The 20831-nt window shown below is 42.8% G+C and overlaps 1 protein-coding gene across 3 annotated transcripts in view; it reads left to right on the top strand.

Moving 5' to 3' along the window:
• Positions 1–20831, top strand: part of XRCC4 (X-ray repair cross complementing 4) — a 577202-nt gene that overhangs the window by 326233 nt on the left and 230138 nt on the right. For all 3 annotated transcript variants that reach the window (XM_077462443.1, XM_077462445.1, XM_077462444.1), the window contains exon 6: positions 1441–1550. In XM_077462443.1, the coding sequence (XP_077318569.1) occupies positions 1441–1550 (110 nt within the window). The remainder of the gene's footprint in view (positions 1–1440; positions 1551–20831) is intronic.

The raw sequence follows: 20831 nt of genomic DNA, 5'->3' as shown, positions 1-20831 counted from the left end.
TACTTTTTGCTATAATATATATCTTCTAAAAATATATATAAAAAAATAGTTTTCCTTCAGTTTAGGCCAATATGTATTCTACATATTTTTGGTAATAGTGCATCTTTACTATTATATCATGTGGAGGCCCATTAACAGGTTTCTTGGTCAGAGTCCCATGGATGTGAGCAATTTCTAAACGATCGATAGGTAGATCAGGCGCAAGTTTCTGGAACAGTGCTCCGAGTGTTGATTGTAAATCGCTTGTAGTCTCATTACGGCCCCTGATTCTCAGGTTTGATCTGCAGTCCCTGTTCTCCAAATCTTCAAGTTTGTCTTTTAGGAAGATTCTTTCTGATTTGAGAGTTATATTTCTTCTTGGTGATTTTTGATAATCTGTGGTCCAGTTTCTATAGTTCCTTAGACAGATAGTGAGTGATCTTCGGAAACAATTTGTCCAGGGCTTTTTGAAGCATAGTTTCAAACTTGTGCAAAATTACACTGTGAACTGAAGAATGTTGTGGTTTGAGTTTTCCTTAGTAGCAGTGTCCCCGAGACTGGTTGTCGGCCATCTTGGTTGCATGTGCTAGGGCCTTAATGGCTATGTTTACCTTTTGGCTTTAGTATTCAGAAGAACCATGTTGCTAGATGAGTAGAAGGGGTATTCCAAACCTATTAGAAGTAGGTCAAAGAGTCATAAGGCACAGAGAAGCTAATAAAGCCATCAAGTTTCCCCAGTTCATGTGGAGCTCCTTCAAGCTGCTGCAGTCACGATCGCTGTACAGATGTGCCCCCCTTCATTAGGACAGGTCACACCTTATCACAGTAAACTGTGCCTCAGATTCATGACAAGTAGCATTATGGATACATAAATTGGCATGTCCCTATAATTAAAGCAGTAATACAGTGATGTTTGAAGCCAAATATATGAATTGCATTGAAAAGTTTTAACAGTAAGAAAGACCAGTATGCTAAAATTGCAATTCGTGTCTGTGCGCAAAATAGTAATTTTATAATTTAGGTAAATTATATTTAGGTTTATCACTCAATGATGGACACGTAAATACTATTCATTCTGTACCTTTTATCAGCCATCCCATCTTCAAGAATGGATACAGAATTATAAAAATGTGTTTAAACATGGCATAACAATTACAATATATTTTTAACTTTCATCAGCTTACTGTCAACTATGATTGAAACCAGCAGGATCAACCTGCCAAATGTTCAGATGTAAATGAAGACAGATAATGCCAATGTTTATGAAATGGTGTGAATAGAAAAATACATGAACTGTGCTGCAGTTTCCTGTCAACACAAAGTATTGCTTACATTCTTATCAAAAACTGATGTGGAAAGTGTGCTCTTACCTTTACAATGGAATGAATTACAAAAAGACATAAGTACTGTTATATGCATGTTACTTTTAATTTTCCTTGGTCTATACTTTATTCTCAACAGCAACAGTTCTACTCCATTTGACACTGTTCCTGTCAGCGACATAAAGACTGATGACTATGACGCCTCAACTGATGAAGACAGTAAAAGTCCCAAAGTCACAATTGAAGCTGGTATGAATGAAAACCTCAATAACTTAAAAATCATTGTCTGTATTTTAAAGTCGAGCTCCAGGCAAAAATAAACTCTTTATCCCAACTGTAATCCTATCAGGGCCTGTTCAAGTACAATAATCCAATCAGTCTAACATAATTTGGACAGCCAGAGGCGGTGTTTAGGTAACATACAGGAGATGAAGTATGATAATACTTATATACTTCATAATCTATAAGGAGGCCAGTGGCAGAAGCAGCACCAGTAGTGAAGAGTACTGTTACCTGCTGGCCTTGCAATTTAGCAGACATATGTGAATCACAAAAGTGCTGACCAGATTTACAAATATATGCAGTGTAATGTTCGGGGGACCAGGTAGATCGTAGGACACAGGCTTTTCATACAACAAAGGGTTTATTAACTTAAATAGCTTTACAGCAGCCAAAAACAAAAGGAGAAAAGGTTTGTAGTCTCACCGACTTGCAAAGTCCAGAACAGCTGTCCTTATCAAAGCAGAGCTTGATCTTGATGGCAGGTAGCTTCCCCTGCCAGGAGCCTTCCAAACAGGACACTGCTGTCCACTTCAGTTGCTGCAGTCCAAAATAAACACCATCCACCATGTCTTCTCCACTCCTCCACACCCATCTACCACTTCCTGTCTTGTTTTTTAAAGACACTTCCTTAACAGGTGGGTTAATCAATTTTTATTCCCTTAAAGAGACCACAACCCAAACAGAGGGGAAATATAGCGTCCTTCCAGGACCCAGCCACGGCGTCCTGTACATATCCCCCCCCTGTGCCCCAACGCCAAGGAGGTGGAGGCAACAGTGGAGCTCAAACAATGGACTCGGGAGAGGGCATCTGCATTTTGATGCAGTCTCCCGGGCCTATGCTCCACTACAAATTTAAATTCCTGGAGTGCCAGGAACCACCGGGTAACCCTGGCATTAGTCCCTTTTCCCTGCCTCAGCCATGTTAAAGGGGCATGGTCAGAAATCAACCTAAACTTCCTCCCCAAAAGGTAATATCTGAGGGATTCCAGAGCCCACTTAATGGCCAGACACTCTCGTTCAATTATGGCATAGTTTTTCTCCGCTGGTGTTAACTTCCTGCTGAGGAAGACTATTGGGTGTTCCTCGCCATGAATAACCTGTGACAACACCGCTCCCAATCCTACATCGGAAGCATCAGTCTGGACAACAAACTCTTTTGAAAAATTGGGTGCTACCAGGACAGGGTGTTGGCACAGCGCCGACTTGAGCTCCAAAAAAGCCTTCTCAGCGTCTGCATTCCACTCCACCATGACCGATTTCCGACCCTTAGTCAGATCGGTCAACGGAGCCGCCAACGTGGCAAAGTTGGGTACAAACCTCCTGTAGAATCCCACCATGCCCAGGAATGCACGTACCTGCTTTTTTGTGAAGGGGCGGGGCCAATTCTGTATAGCCTCTATCTTGTTGACCTGAGGTTTCACTACCCCTCTACCCACGATATAACCCAGGTATTTCACCTCCTCCATTCCCAAAGCACATTTTTCAGGGTTTATTGTAAACCCCTCCTTCCAAAGAGAGTCCAGCACTGCCTGCACTTTGGGCAAATGTGATTCCCAGTCTTTGCTAAAAATGACTATATCGTCCAAGTACACTGAGACATACTTCCGGTGAGGTCGTAAAATCCTATCCATTGCTCTCTGGAACGTGGCTGGAGCAGTTTGCAATCCAAAAGGCATCCTTTTGTACTGAAAACTCCCCTCTGGGGTAGAAAAAGCAGTTTTCTCTCTAGCGGCCTTAGTCAACGGTATTTGCCAATACCCCTTGGTAAGGTCTAACGTAGTGATATACCTGGCTGGACCTAGTCTCTCGATAAGCTCATCTACCCGGGGCATGGGGTAGGCATCAAACCGGGAAACTTCATTAAGTTTCCGGAAATCATTGCAAAATCGCAGAGTCCCGTTGGGCTTCGGTACCAACACAATCGGGCTCGACCACTCACTCTGCGATTCCTCAATAATCCCTAGGTCTAACATCTTTTTAACTTCCTCTGAAACGGCCTTCCTTTGAGCCTCTGGGATGCGGTAGGGCCGGACAAAAACTTTGACTCCTGGTTCTGTGACAATATCATGCTCTATGACACTAGTGAGCCCTGGCAAGTCTGAAAATTGTTCTTTATTTCTCTGCAAGAACTCCTTTGCCTGCTGACTTTGGGTTTTAGACAGGGTATTTGCTACTTGGACACTCTCCACCCCAACCCGAGGCTCAAGTTTTGTACTAGCCAGGGAGGTCACTGGTTCCCTGTCTGTCCAGGGCTTTAACAAGTTTACATGATATATCTGGAAGGGTTTCCTCTTGCCTGGCTGGTGGACTCTATAATTTACCTCTCCCACTTTTTCTACAACCTCGAAAGGGCCTTGCCATCTGGCCAAGAACTTACTTTCCACAGTGGGAATCAACACTGCTACTCGATACCCCACTTGGAAGTTCCTAATTTTGGCTGCCCTATTATAGACCCGTCGTTGAGCCTCCTGGGCTTTTTGTAAATGTTCCTTAACTAGCGGCATCACTGTTCGGATCCTCTCCTGCACTTGAGAGACATATTCAAGAACACTTTTATGCTGAATTGGTTCACTTTCCCATTCTTCTTTAACAAAGTCCAGTAATCCACGAGGTCTCTGCCCATATACCAATTCAAAGGGCGAAAACCCAGTGGAGGCCTGGGGCACTTCTCGGATAGCAAATAGGAGAGTTGGTAACAGGCAGTCCCAGTCTTTCCCATCCCTTTGTACCACTCTCTTGAGCATAGACTTAAGGGTCTTATTAAAACGTTCTACCAATCCATCTGTTTGGGGATGGTAGACCGATGTGCGCAGCTGTTTTATCCGGAACAGTTTGCATACATCAGCCATAACCTTCGACATAAATGGGGTGCCCTGGTCTGTGAGAATTTCCTTGGGAAAACCTGTCCGTGTAAACAACTGGAATAACTCCCGTGCAATAGCCTTAGAGGAGGTATTCCGCAGGGGTAGCGCCTCAGGATATCGAGTGGCATAGTCGAGGATCACCAGTATGTAAGAATGACCTCGCGCCGACTTTACCAAGGGACCCACTATATCCATGGCTATCCTCTCGAATGGGACCTCAATTATGGGCAGAGGGACCAACGGGCTCCGGAAATGGGTCGCCGGAGCGGTCAACTGACAGGTGGGACAAGAGGTACAGTATCTCCTTACCTCTGCTTTCAAGCCTGGCCAGTAGAACCGGTCGGCGATCCGTGCCTCCGTCTTTTCAACTCCCAGGTGTCCCCCTAAAACATCATCATGGGCCAGGTCCAGGACCTTGCGTCTATACTGTTGGGGTACCAATAATTGTTCTACCACATTTTCTCTCACTTTAGTAACCCGATAAAGCAATTCATTACATATTGAAAAATGTGGCCACCGCTCATTAGCACCTGGCTCTTGGGGCTCCCCATTTATTACTACAACCTGTTCCCGTGCCCTGGCCAAAGTGGGGTCCTGCATCTGGGCAGTACCAAATGCCCCCTGGGGAACACCCAAATCTGGCAAGTCAGGGGTAGAGGCCATTTCCTCATCCTCTTCCCCCAGCATTACCTGAAGCGGGGAAGGTTCCCCCCCCCCTCAGTGTTCAGGTAGGTCTGAGAACCCCACAATTTGACATCCTTAACAGTATCAGCACTATTTTCATCATTATTAACCAAAGTCTTGGCGTTTTTATCAACTGGGTCCATATTACGAATATGTGGCATCTCAGGGTTATTACCCTCAACAACAGGAACAGAGGTACTAGTTTCTTCCCAGTCTATGGACCTTTCAGATAGTTCTCCTTGTCTCCAAAGTTTTGCAAATAATGGACAGTCACGTCCTATGATAACGTCATGTACCAAGTTCTTTACCACCCCCACCTCTAGAGTACCAGTGCCACATGCTGTGGATATGGACACCGAGATGAGAGGGTACTCTCTAGTGTCACCATGAATGCACACAACCCGCAAAATTTTGCTTACCGGACCGATCTTCCCAATTACTCTAGGGTGAACCAGGGTTACCATGCTTCCAGAGTCCAGCAAAGCCTGTGCAGGGTGGTGGTTCACTTGGACTTCACACTCAAACTTCCCCTCTCCAAGGTCAAGATGTGTTGTACGCGCTTTATGGGCATAAAAAGCCCCCCTCCGAAGAACCCTGCATTCCATGGGTTCTTCCTGCAATGGGCAGTGGGCCCGGGTATGGCCCCAGGCATGATATCGCCAACATTGTACATCCCCTCCTCTCTGATCAGGAACAGGTCCCTGAGGGGGTAACGGGTGTGACTCTTGGCCTTCCGGGGTGTTGGTTCCAGGGCTCCTGGGGACATCCTTTCGAAGGGCGGCAGTTGGTCGGAAAGGCCTTGGCAGACTGGGCCCTTGACGCTTGGCGGGGCCAAGCAGATCCTCCACCACTGTATATCGTTCCACCATCTCGACAAGGTGGTTTACGGTTTTGGGGTCTCCATGGCTGACCCACCGTTGAAGGTCGTCTGGCAGTGACCTTAAGTATCGGTCCAGCACGATCCGCTCCACAATTTGGGGGCCAAACAACACTTCGGGCTGCAGCCATTTTTTTACAAGTTGCACCAGGTCATGCATTTGAGATCGCGGTGGCCGGTTTGAACGATACTTCCATTGGTGCACTCGTTGGGCCCGGACAGCCGTAGTCACTCCCAACCGAGCCAGTATTTCTGCCTTTAGTTTTTGATAATCTTTAGCATGTTCTGGTGGTAGGTCAAAATAGGCTTTTTGAGGATCTCCGGTGAGGAAAGGAGCAATTAAGCCGGCCCACTGGTCCTGGGGCCACCCTTCTCTCTCTGCCGTCCTCTCAAATGTTGCCAGAAACGCCTCTACGTCATCACTCAGGGACAACTTCTGCAAGAAATGGCTTGCCCTTATGGTCACCTGGTTGCCAGGGGCAACGGCCACTTGTTCACGGCCCTGAGAAAGCTGCTGCACTGCTTCTTTTAAGGCAGTTATCTGAGCCTGCATCACCCCTTGTTGGGTCGCTTGCTGGGCTGCTAACTGGGCCACCAACAGGCGAGTATTTTCTTGCTGCAGAGCCAGCGCCTCATTGTGGTGCGTTTTTTGGACCTCCAGCTGGGTTGCTAAGCGCTGATTAGCTTCCTCATGGCGAGTCTGCGCTTGCATATTAGCCAAGGACAGCTGTTTAATTAGCTCCTCCATTGTTTCAGCTTTCAACAGTTGTGCAGCTTTAACCCAGAACATAAATTCACTGTACTGTCCCTTTAAAGAGGAAGTAAACCCTGATGAGTTTACTTCCTCTTTTTTTCCCTGCAAAGGTAAAGCATAATGGACTACTATGCATCGCATAGTAGCCCATTATGTGTCACTTACCTGACACAGGAGCCAGCGAAGTCGCGCTGTCCCCTGTAGTCCGCCGCATCCATCTTACTTGTGGCGTCTCGCAGCTCCGCCGCTGTCATTCGGTGAAGCCGCGATGATGTCACTCCCGCGCATGCGCACGGGAGTCGACAAATGCGGCAGCTCCATTTTTGGAACTGCCGCGTTCAGTGCGCCTGCGCGCCGCTGTCTACGGCGCATGCGCCGTAGACAGCGGTGCCTGTCTTCAGGCAAATATCTCCTAAACCGTATAGGTTTAGGAGATATTGCTTGGACCTACAGGTAAGCCTTAATCTAGGCTTACCTGTAGGTCAAAGTGGTTTGTAAGGGTTTACAACCACTTTAAATGTCAGTTCGAATCCAATGCAAAAAAAATAAAAATAGCAAGAAAAATGCCTGTTACTTTGTCCTGCCCGCATTCTCCACCACTTGTAATGTTCGGGGGACCAGGTAGATCGCAGGACACAGGCTTTTCATACAACAAAGGGTTTATTAACTTAAATAGCTTTACAGCAGCCAAAAACAAAAGGAAAAAAGGTTTGTAGTCTGACCGACTTGCAAAGTCCAGAACAGCTGTCCTTATCAAAACAGAGATTGATCTTGATGGCAGGTAGCTTCCCCTGCCAGGAGCCTTCCAAACAGGACACTGCTGTCCACTTCAGTTGCTGCAGTCCAAAATAAACACCATCCACCATGTCTTCTCCACTCCTCCACACCCATCTACCACTTCCTGTCTTGTTTTTTAAAGACACTTCCTTAACAGGTGGGTTAATCAATTTTTATTCCCTTAAAGAGACCACAACCCAAACAGAGGGGAAATATAGCGTCCTTCCAGGACCCAGCCACGGCGTCCTGTACAGCAGGTAAAACAGTATGTAAAACCCTAATTCCAAAAATGTTGGAACGTTGCGTAAAATCTACATAAAAACAGAATGCAGTGATTTGCAAGTCTCTTAAACTTATAATTTATTCACAATAGAAAACATATTAAATGTATAAACTGGAAAAATATACCATTTAAGCACGTCAGCCCTGGAGGATATGGCAGCTCAATGAACGGAGGACTTTTTACAATTTGACACTGCGCTGCTTTAACTGGTAATTGCGCGGTCATGCAATGTTGTACCCAAACAAAATTTGCATCCTTTTTTCCCCACAAATATAGTTTTTTTTATGGTATTTGATTGCCTCTGCAATTTTTTTTTTGCAATATAAACGTAAAAAGACCGATAATTTTAAAGAAAAATGATATTTTCTACTTTTTTATTTAAAAAAATGTAGTAAACTCAATTTTAGTCATACATTTAGGCCAAAATGTATTCAGCCACATGTCTTTAGTAAAAAAAAAAATTAAATAAGCGTATATTTATTGTTTTGCACAAAAAGTTATAGCGTCTACAAACTAGGGTACATTTTCTGGAATATACACAGCTTTTAGTTCATGACTGCCTATCTCATTTCTTGTGCTAAAATGGTAGGACAGTACAACCCCCCCCCCCCCCCCCCAAATGACCCTATTTTGAAAAGTAGACGTCCCAAGGAAATTGCAGAAAGGCATGTTGAGCCTATTAAATATTTTATTTTATTTTTTTTGTCACAAGTGATTGAAAAGTGACAAAAAATAAATAAAGAAACTAAAAACTACACAAATTTGTCACTAAATGATATATTGCTCACACATGGTATGGTTATATGTGGAATTACACCCCAAAATACATTTTGCTGCTTCTTTTGAGTATGGGGATCACTCATGTGTGAGACTTTTTTGGAGCCTAGCTGTGTACAGGACCCCAAAAACCAATCACCGCCTTCAGGATTTCTAAGGGTGTAAATTTTTAATTACACTCCTCACTACTGATCACAGTTTTGAAGGCCATAAAATGGAAAGATAGCACAAACCTGCCCCCCAAATGACCTCATTTTGGTAAGTAGAACCCCCAAGATATTTGATGAGAGGTATGTTGAGTCCATGGAATATTTTAGATTTTGCCACAAGTTTCTGGAAAATTATTATTATTTTTTTACACAACGTTGTCACTACATGATATATTGTTCAAACATGGCATGGTTATATGTGGAATTACACCTCAAAATACATTCTGAATGTTAAGTATTTTGCAGATCTCACTTTTTGTCACAAAGTTTTGAAAATTGAAAAAAGAAAAAAAAAGTTTTTTCTTTTCTTTCTTCATTTTCAAAAATAAATGGGATCCGCAAAATACTCACCATGCCTCTTAGCAAATACCTTGGGATGTCTACTTTCCAAAATGGGGTAATTTTGGGGGATTTTGTGCTATCTTGTCATTTCATGGCATCTGAAACTGTGTTAGGTAGTGAGGAAGTGAAATCACCATTTTACGCCCTTAGAAAGCCTGAAGGCAGTGATTGTTTTTTGGGGTTCTGTACACGGCTAGGCTCCCAGAAAGTCTCACACATGATGTATCCCTGTAGTCAGGAGAGGCAGCAGAATGTATTTTGTTGTGTAATTTCACATATGACCATGCCATATTTGAACAATATATCAGTGACATATTGACAACTTTGTGCAAAAAAAACTATAATTTTCCAGAAAATATAAAATATTCCATGGATTTAACATGCCTATAAGCAAATAGCTTGGGGTGTCTACTTTTCAAAAAGTGGTCATGGGGGAGGTTGTGCTATCTTGGCATTTTATAACCTTTAAAACTGTGATAGGTAGTAGTGAGGAGTAAAATAAAAAATGTACACCCTTTGAAATCCTGAAGGCGGTGATTGGGTTTTGAGGTATCCCCGTACTCAGAAGAAGCAGCAGAATGCATTTTGGGGTGTAATTCCACATATAACCATGCCATGTTTGAACAATATATAATTTAGTGACAACTTTGTGCAAAAAAAAAAAAAAGTGTAATTTTCCCAAAACTTTTGACAAAATATAAAATATTCCATGGACTCAACATGCCTATCATCAAATATATCAGGTTGTACTGTCTACTTTCCAAAAAGGAGTCATTTGGGTTGGTTTTGAACTGTCCTGGCATTTTATGCACAACATTTAGAAGCTTATGTCACACTTTACCCACTCTTCTAACCACATAAAGACAAAGACCTTTCTGACACTTTTTGTTTACATGAAAAAATATATATATTTTTTGCAAGAAAATTACTTTGAACCCCAAACATTATATATATTTTTAAAGCAAAGGCCCTACAGATTGAAATGTTGGGTATTGCATTTTTTTCTTTTTCACACAGTATTTGTGCAGCAATTTTTTTCAAATGCAATTATATTGGAAAAAACACACTTTTTTTTTTTTTTTTCATTTAATGCACTAAAACACACTATATTGGCCAAATGTTTGATGAAATAAAAAAGATGATCTTATGCTGAGTACATGGATACCAAACATTTTTAAATGCCTTTACAGGTTACCATTTTAGATCTACAGAGGAGGTCTACTGCTAAAAATTACTGCCCTCGATCTGACCTTCGCCGTGATGCCTCACATGCATGGTGCAATTGCTGTTCACATATGACACTAGACTGACACTTGCGTTTGCCTTTGCGTGTGAGCACAGGGGGACAGGGGTGCTTTTTATTATTATTTATTTTGCTTTTTTATTATATTTTTAAATTGTTCCTTTCATTTTTTTTATTTTTTTTTATCGCTATCTCAGTTAATGTAAATACCCCCTATGATAGCAATAGGTAGGGACAGGTACACTTTTTAAAAAAATCTATTAGACCCTAGATCTCTTCTCTGCCCTCAAAGCATCTGACCACACCAAGATTGGTGTGATAAAATGCTTTGCCAATTTCCCAGTGGTGCTGTTTATATCCGGCGAAACCCAAGTCATGAAATGCTGGTAGCTTCCGGTTTCTTAGGCCATAGAGATGATTGGAGCCGTTCTGGTCTCTGATCAGCTCTTTGGTCAGCTGGCTGAACCACCAGCTGCATTTTCGGGTTCCTTGTTGGGACAGGGGAGCCTGAGAAAACCATGGAAGACAGTGGGCGGGGGAGGAACGTTAAAACATTCCAATCTGTGCCTAAAAAAATATATGCTAAAGCATGGGGGCAATTCACCCCTAATGTTAGGAGCAAATTGCTCCTCCACCCCTGCTGCCCCAGTGCTTCGGCATATGTGCTCTTCTTTTAACTGTGGTGGTGAAATTATCTCCGACAGCGATGGAGTCACGGCTGTATGTATCGCAGGAGCAAACGCTGTTGCTGTCAAGATAAATAAACCCATGCTGCAGCTGAATGGTGTACCTGCTTAGCAAATGATGGTTAACAATAAAACAAACATTACAGTATAAAATAACATACCTGCAAAGCAAATATGATAAAACATAGTAAAAATAGAGAGAACGATACATATAGAACAATAGCGAGCAGACAATAGAGACTAAACCTAATAGAGAGAACAATAGAGAAATAGGAGAAAAATACAGCCACAAACTTTGGATTTTTTATTTTTTATTTTTTTGTATTTTTTTTCCGCACTTTTTTCACTTTTATAAAAACTGTAAACTGAACGTTACAGATTAGGGTCTCTCAAAATGTGATGGCCATCACATCTTTTGAGACCCTGTGTTAGTGTGCCTAGGACTGTGTGGTGCTGTACCCTACGCTAAAACTCCACAAGTTTGTGGTAGCGTTTGAAACATTCACCAATGCAGAGACCAGGTTGGTCAGGACAGGAGGGACAATAAAAGCGGATGATATACCTAAATCCACGTTTGCTGCAGACACAACATCTTTTTTGGGGGTTTCTTTGGGTAGGGGTACCAGGGAGAACAAAAGGAAAATGCCTCTCATGCAGCCGGCTCACTGCATTTGGATTGGGAAGTTGGGCAAGAGCACCGTCTGGAAACAGAAGGGCTCTGACGATCTCTTCCTGGAATTTAAAGAAGGATCCAGTCCCTCCTGAAGCTCTGTATAGCACATGAGAGTTCAGCAAAGCCAATTGAAATAAGTATACAGACGCTTTTTTGTACCAGCTTCTGACCTTATGGGAAATTAGGTACGGCGCCAACAACTGATTGTTGAGGTCCACGCCTCCCATGTTAAGGTTGTATTCATGGACACAGAGGGGTTTCTCCACAACACCAGTCGCCGTAGGAATTTGGACTGCGGTGTCTGCGTAAAGGGAGGACAGAAAGAAAACATTCAGTGAATCCCTCCACTTCACTGCTAACAAATTATTACACCTCAAGTAGCCGCTCTCTCCCCCTGTCGGAATTCTACAAGCTGTTGGGGGAAGCCCCGGGGGTTAGAACACACGGTTCCACAGGCGTCAATTCCATAATCAAAAAGATGACTAAAAAGTGGCATGCTCGTGTAATAATTGTCCACGTACAAGTGGTACCCCTTTCCGAATAAGGGTGACACCAAGTCCCACACTATCTTTGCAGCGTCCCTATGTAATCTGGGCAGTCCTCTGGCTCTACGTGACTATTTCTTCTCATAATCCAAAAAATGTCTATATGTATATAGATCGCCCTGTCACAGAGCTTATACATATTGACCCCGTATCTGGCACGCTTGCTGGGAAGATACTGTTTGATAGACAAGCGGCCAGAAAACGTAATCAGGGACTCATCAACACAGACAACTTGACGGGGAGTAAACAAGGCTGCAAAATGTTGGTTGAAGTGGTTTACGAGGGGCCGAATATTGTGGATCAAATCCAGGGTCACCCCGAGGACGACAGAGTTCATTGTCACTGAAGTGCATGAACTGCAAGATCTGCTCATATCGTGTCCTGGTCATGGAGGCAGAGAACACGGGCGTATGGTGAATTGGGTCAGTGGACCAATATGACCGCAACTCACTCTTTTTGGTTATGCCCATGAGGAGGGATAGGCCCAGAAAGGTCTTAAATTTGGAAACCTTAATTGGTCTCCAATCTCTGGCAAGGGTCAGCTGGGGATTAGCGGCGATGAATTGACCAGAAAAAACGACTCATGTTGTTTTGTTTTGTTTTTTTCATTTTTAGTGTGGAGTTTCCCCTAAAGATTCAGACACAGTGCCTGGTATTGTCGGGGATCAAAGTTGGATACCCGTTCATTGAAGTCGGACGGATGTCGGACTTTAAGTTGCAGGGCAAAGTCAGATCTACAGTCGTTCAACTGTTGTGTCGTACCAGTGTGAAGCTGGCCTAAGAGTTTCAATTTGTATGCAATCAGGCAGGCCTTTGTACTACATGGTTTTGGTAAATCTGAAGACAAAATCTGCAGAAAATCTAATAGTGTGTATGGGGCTTAAGAGAATCAAAGTGTCTTAGACTACATACACACTTTTAGATTTTCTGCAGATTTTTGTCTTCAAATTTACCAAAACCATGTAATATGAGGTCAAACCTTAAGAGTTTCAATTTGTATGCAATCAGGCAGGCCCTTGCACTATGTGGTTTTGGTAAATCTGAAGACCATAATCTGCAGAAAATCTAATAGTGTGTATGGGGTCTAAGAGGTAAAGATGGGCAAAGGTTCACCAATCTGTGAAAAGCTACATCTAACAGCTGCAGAATAATGTTCCACAACATAAAATTGCAAGAACTTTGAATAAAACATCATCTACAGTGCCTATCATTAAAGGTTCAGAGAAATCTGGAGGAATGTCTGTGCACAGTGGGAAAGACCAAAACACAATTTTAGATGCCCATGACCTTCAGGTCCTTAGATGGCATTGCATTAAAAAAAAGACATGGTTGTGTGATGGACATAGCTGCATTGGCTAAGGAATACTTACAAAAAACACTGTGAACGTAATTTGATGTGCCATCCAAAAATGCAAGGTAAAGCTCAATCATGCAAAGAAGAAGCTATATCTCAACATGATCCAGGTACACTTCCATCTTCTCTAGGACAAAGCTCATTTGAAATGGTCTGATGCAAAGTGGAAAACTGTTCTGTGGTCAGACAAATCAAAATGTGTCCTTCTTTTAGGCAACCATGGGAGTCGTGTCCTCTGGCCTAAAGATAAGAGGGACTTTCCAGCTTATCAGTGCTCAGTTCAAAAGCCTACATCTCTGATGGTATTTGAGTGAATTAGTGCGTATGGAATGGGCAGCTTGCACATCTGGAAAGGCACTATCAATGCTAAAAGATATTTCTAGGTTTTAGCGTTGCATATGCTCCCATCCAGACAATGTCTTTTACAGGGAAGGCCTTGCATATTCCAGCTGGTGAATGCTAAACAGCATCTATGATAACAGCACGTCTTCATAGTAGAAGAGTCTGGGTGTCTAACTGGCCTGCTTGCAGTCCAGACCAGACCAAATGAAAATATTTGTTGCATCTTGAAAAAGTACAGCAAAGAAGACTCAGGACTGTTGAGCAGTTAGAATCCTATTCAAGCAAGAATGGGACAACATTCCTCTCCAAAAACTCCAGCAACTGGTCTCCTCTATTCCCAGAATTTTACAGAGTGTTGTTAAAAGAAGACAGGATGCTACACTGTGGTAAATATGGCCTTACCACAACTTTTTGGAGATGTTTTTTCTGCTATCAATTTCATTTATTTATTTTTTTTTAATGGTACATTGTCTCGGATTAAATATTTGATGTGTTTTCTTTTTTCTATTGTAAATAAAATATGGGTTTATGAGATTTGCAGATCATTGCATTCTTTTTTTATGTAGAATTTTTTTGGAATTGGGGTTGTATATTTTAGCTGTGTGTTTGGACGGAGCTCTGCTTTAACCACCTCAATACAGTGCACTTACACCCCCTTCCTGTCCAGACCAATTTTCAGCTTTCAGCGCTCTCACAGTTTGAATGACAATTAGTCATGTAACACTGTACCCATATGAAACTTGCGTCCTTTTTTCCCACACAAATAGAGCTTTCTTTTAGTGGTATTTAATCACAAGGTTTTTTTTATGTTTTGTGCTATAAATAAAAAAAAGTAAATTTTGTGAAAAGAATACCTTTTTATTTGTTTCTGTCATAAAATGTTGCTAATTAGTAATTTTTCTTCATAACATTTGGCCAAAATTTTTACTGCTACATATCTTTGGTAAAAAATAACCCACATTAGTGTATATTATTTGGTCTTTGTGAAAGTTAGGCCGTGTACACACGCGGGGACTGTTCGCCCAACTTTGTCCGTCAAACAGTTTCGGCAAACAGTCCGCTCAAAATTAGCATGGACGGACATGGCCACACACGACGGACGAACAGTTTGCTGAAACCGTGCGCGATGACGTGAACGGCACGTACGACGGGACGAAAAATACGACGTCCTATACACTGCATTATAACTTTCGGCGTGAAAATCCTTTCTGAGCATGCGCGCAACTTTGTTTGACGAACAAGCCTACACACGAGCGGACTGTTCGCTGAAACAAGGTTTCAGCGGACAGTTTTTCGGAAATTCCGAAAAACCTTGTCCGTCAAACTGTCCGCTGAAACTGTCCGCTGAAAGCCCACACACGAGCGGACTGTCCGCCCAAACACTGTTCAGCGGACAAAGTTGGGCGAACAATCCGCCCGTGTGTACGCGGCCTTATAGAGTCTACAAACTATGGTGCCAATCACTGAAAATTGATCACATCTGATCAGGCCTTCAGTACATCAAGTTTATCTCATTTGGTGAGACACTAACAAGTCAGGAAAGTACAAATGCCCCCAAATGACCCCTTTTTAGAAAGTAGACATTCCAAGGTATTAAGTAAGTAGCATCGTCAGTTTTTTTTAAGTTGTCATTTTTTTCCCACAATTCTTTGCAAAATGAAGTGTTTTTTTTTTTAGTTATTTTTTTTTACAAAATTGTCATATTATCAGGTTATTTCTCACACACAGCATATGCATACAACAAATTACACTCCAAAATACATTCTGTTACTCTTCCCGAGTATGGCGATACCACATGTGTGAGACTTTTACACAGCCTGGCCACTTACAGATCACCAACATTGAAGTAGCACCTTCAGGCGTTCTACGAGCAAAAATTACACATCTCATTTTACAACCACCTATTACATTTTGAAGGCCCTGGAGCACCAGAACAATGGAATTGCCCACAAAATGACCCCATTTTGGAAAGAAAACACCCCAAAGTATAATCTATGAGGCAGAATGAGTCTTTTGAATGGTTCATTTTTTTCCAGAAGTTTTTGGAAGAATTAAAACGCATTTTTTTTTTACACAAAGTTGTCCATTTATAAGATATTTCTAACACATAGCATGTATGTAGCAAAAATTACACCCCAAAACACATTCTGCTACTCTTCCTGAGTATGGCGATACCACATGTGTGAGACATTTATACAGCCAGTCCACATACAGAGGCCCAACATTGAAGTAGTACTTTCAGGCGTTCTAGGAGCATAAATTACACATTTCATTTCATTCCTAACTATCACACGTTTGAAGGTCCAGGAGCACCAGGATAGTGGAATTACCCACAAAATTACCTTATTTTGGAAAGCAAACACCCCAACGTATATTCTATGAGACATGGGCTGCAAATAGGTACTCGGGTACTCTGATGGGCTGCAGATAGGTACTGGGGTACTCTGATGGGCTGGTGACAGGTACTCGGGTACTCTGATGGCCTGGTGACAGGTACTCGGTACTCTGATGGCCCGGTGACAGGTACTCAGGTACTCATATGGATTGTAACAGGTACTCAGATGCACTGACAGCTACTCAGATGAACTGTGACAGATATTCAGGTACTCAGATGGACTGAGACAGGTACTAGGGTACTCTGGTGGACTGTGACAGGTACTCGGGTACTCTAATGGACTGTGACAAGTACTCGGGTACTCTGATGGACTGTGACAAGTACTCGGGTACTCTGATGGACTGTGACAGGTACTCAGGTACTCGTATGAATTGTGACAGGTACTCAGGTACTCTGATGGACTGTGACAGGTACTCAGATGGACTGTGACAGGTACTCGCATACTCAGATGGACTGTGATAGGTACTCGGGTACTCATATGGACTGTGACAGGTACTTGGGTACTCGTGGACTGTGACGGGGACTCGGGTACTCTGATGGACTGTGACTGGTACTCGGGTACTCTGATGGACTGTGACAGGTACTCGGGTACTCTGATGGACTGTGACAGGTACTCAGATGGACTGACAGGTACTCGGGTACTCTGATGGACTGTGACAGGTACTCGGGTACTCTGATGGACTGTGACAGGTACTCGGGTACTCTGATGGACTGTGACAGGTACTCAGATAGACTGACAGGTACTCGGGTACCCTTATGGACTGTGACAGGTACTCTGATGGATTGTAACAGGTACTCTGATGGACTGTGAGTGACAGGTACTATGATGGGTGGTGACAGGTCCTCTTTATTGGGGGGGGGGCAGTCAGTGGGATTGGTGTGTACAGTAAGCGGTAACGAGATGTTACCGCAATCTCTTTCTCACACACGATCGGTGTGTGAGGAGGAGAACCCGGTAACATCTCGTTACCACGGTTTGTTTACATTTAGTGATCAGCTGTGAAAGGATCACCGCCGATCACATGGGTAAACAGCCGGCCAATGGCTGTTTACAGGGCAGGTGCAAGTATTTTGACACCCTAGGCGAAACCTCATTTTGCTGCCCCCTTGACTCCACCCCCTTTGCCCTGCCCATGTGACAGGAGGTAGCGATATACAGGAAGCATCGGCTTTGCTTCCTCTAGCACTTGCTCAAGTGCTGCACCTCCAGTTACGCTACTGGTCGCCGGTCGGACAGAGCAGCTGCCTGAGACTGAGTTAGTTACATGCTGCAGCTTGCAGAGCATGCAGACGTGGAGGGTAACCAGCGGCCAGGCACCCCTAGGCAGCAGTGCGCCCTAGGCGGCTGCCTAGTTTGCCTAGTGGTAGCACCGGCCCTGGCTGTTTACCAGCATCGGCGAGGAGCAGTGTTCCTGTGAACACACCACCAACGATGTGCACGCACTCGTGATCGCGCACATGTGCCGTGAACAATGGGGGTGGAACCATCTGTGATCGGCCATGACTTCATCACGGCCAATCATGCGCACACACAATCGCACGCTTTCTCTATTTAAATGGGAGGCCGTCATATGACACCCTCTCACCACAGCAGCCGCGCCACCTGGCCATCATTTGACAGCCAGCGCTCGGCAACCAGTTAAAGTAAGCCTGCTAAAGAGGATTACATACAGCAGGGGTGCCCAACCTTTTGAAGAGCGAGGGTCACTTAAGCGACTTGGTAACCGGTTGCGGGCCACAATGAGGTGAGAAGGAGGATGACAGGTCCCCCGACATACAGTATATTAAAAGTACAAATAGTATTTCCTTTGAAATTAATAAAATCCATAGAAATTGGAGGCAGGTCAACTATCACTTTAACAATATTACATTCAATTATTAGTCAGGGGAGGACTTACAATTCCAAAAAGTGGTCTTTGTGTAAATGTGTATAACGTAACCAAATAAAGAGGAATAAACTCCCACATACACTCATCAATTTATAAAGTGTTATAATCATCTTATCAAAATGGTTATTTTCAATGCTATTGAAGTTATCCTTCTCTGTTTGCCCCCTTTAAAAAAAAAAAAAAAATGTTAGAGACCTTGTCCTTGTCTCTATCCCATGTATATAAGTATCAATCTAACTGCCATTCAAATGTACATGCAGTAGAATAACTATGGAAACCATTATTTTCAAAATCCGGGCTGCTTGTGTGCTGCAAACAGTCCCTAACATTTTCCATCCCCTCTGACCCTACCTAAAAGTTCCAACCCATGTCTCTGTGCCCATCCCCAGCCTCAGTGTCACTCTGCTGGAAAAAATCTTACATTTTTTGTAAAGACTGTGAAACAGAGAAATGTAGTCATACAGTGTGTGGCTGGAGTGTCAGAATGATTTGATGATGGCATTCAAGCATCTTTGAAACCCAGCAAAAGAAGCTTGACCATCCAAAAGAAGCAGCATCCAAACACAGGTGAAATAGTCTATGTCAGACTTTTGGCAACAAGCGATGTGATTATTTAATTATAACAGGTTTGTTCCACAAATGTTCTCACCTCCCCTCTTGTTCTTAAATAATCAACATCTGCCTTGACACATTCCATAGTGATTAGATTAGCGGGACTGATTTACCTATATAACTAAATGCTGGGGTATGTTCAACACGCTCCTTAGAATTTAGATAAGCCATTTTTAACAGTCTGTTTGAATATGCTAAAGGTGTATTTTTCGTCTTGATATAATTAATGTGTTAGATTTTCAACCAACATGTTACATATATACATAGTTAATCTGGCTGAAAAAGACACAAGTTCATCCAGTTCTACCAACAGAAAAAAAAAAAAACACATACAAATTAAAACTTCCATATACAGCACCCTATATCCACAGCTGATCCAGAGTAAGAAAAAAAAAAAAAAAACAATAAAGCATGATCCAATTTGGTCCAGCGGGGAAAATAAATCCTTCCTGATTCCCCAAGAGACAATCAAAGATTCCCTGGATCAACTTTACCTATACATTTTAGTATCCAGTTATATTTTGTGCATTTATAAAAAAAATCCAGGCCTTTTTTAAAGCAATCTACTGAGCTGGCCAGAACCAGTCTATTCCACATTTCCCAGCTATTAATGTGAAGAGGCCTTTCCGAATTTGAAGAGTAAAGGAGTTGTAAAGTCTTAAGGTTTTTCACCTTAATACATTCTATGTGCTGCAGCAGCCCCCCAGAGCCCCCATTTTTCTTACCTGAACCCAATCGTTTCAGTGAAGAGGACAAGCCCAGCAGCTCCAGCCGCTGTCTCGGGTTCTCATTGGATAGATTGATAGCAGTAAAAGCCATTGGCTCCCTCTGCAATCAATCAAATCCAGTGGCACGGGGGCGGGGCTGAGTCCTGCTGTCTGTGTCAATGCATGCAGCAGCAGGACTCGTGAGCATGTCTGTACGAGTGCCCCCATGGAAAGCAGCTCTCCGTAGGGGTACTGGATGAGGAGAAGGAGCCAGGACCCCAGAAAAGGAGGATATACAGGTAAGTATAACAGGTTTGTTACCTTTAAAAACAAACAAAAAAAAGAACCTTTACGAACACTTTAACTCTCTTTTTCTCCAGACAAGAGTGCCCCCTTGTCCTCTGTGATGACCTTACAGCGAATAACTCAACACCAAGTCCTCTATATATACAGTATTTATACATGTTGATCATATCCCCCCCCCCTCCTCTAATCTTTCCTCATAGCTGGGCTCCTCCATGCATCTTGTCAGTTTGGTTGCTATTCTCTGCACTTTCTCCAGTTCCCCGATATCATTTTTATGAACTGGTGCCCAAAACTGAACTGCATATTCCAGATGAGGTCTTACTGGGGATTTGTACAGGAGCAAAATTATATCTCGCTTTGCAGTCCATACCTCTACAATAAATTATGTTTAGTGTTTTGTTCTATAGTAAATATTATTTAGTGCATTACGTTATAGTATTATTAGTTGCAGAAGCTATTTTGCATATTCACATTTGGAGTATTGAGATTGGATTGCAGGGAGGTTTTTTTTCCTACCAGTTGTCTACCACTGTGTATGTTCAAATCATTAAAACATTTTTTTTAAGTTTTAAACAAGGCATGGCAAACAATTTAGGTTCTGACAATGGCTGACATCATGAAATAGCTATTGCTTATTCATGTTTTCCTGGTAAGAATGTGCCGATATGTTGAATGATTTTAGAATGTGCTTGTGGCGTTACAATTGCTGATACAGCCAGAGAGAGGGGATGTGAAATATGTGTTGTGCAATGTCAGCCCTGTAATATAGCAGGAAAAGCAGGATGGCAAGTCATCCCCAAACTGTGAATTTTGTTGAGAGATGTAAATATAGCTTTACACCTGCTTCCTTTTCAGGCTATTACTACAATCTATCTATACTGGAAAGAATTTGTGTAACTTGTCCAGAAAACAGCAATGCTTTAAACATT

Source organism: Lithobates pipiens, unplaced genomic scaffold, assembly GCF_037356315.1.
Source record: "Lithobates pipiens isolate NorthernLeopardFrog02 unplaced genomic scaffold, aLitPip1_a1.2 Scaffold_3, whole genome shotgun sequence".
NCBI classification, from domain to species: domain Eukaryota; kingdom Metazoa; phylum Chordata; class Amphibia; order Anura; family Ranidae; genus Lithobates; species Lithobates pipiens.
This window is presented reverse-complemented; position numbering and strand designations above follow the sequence as displayed.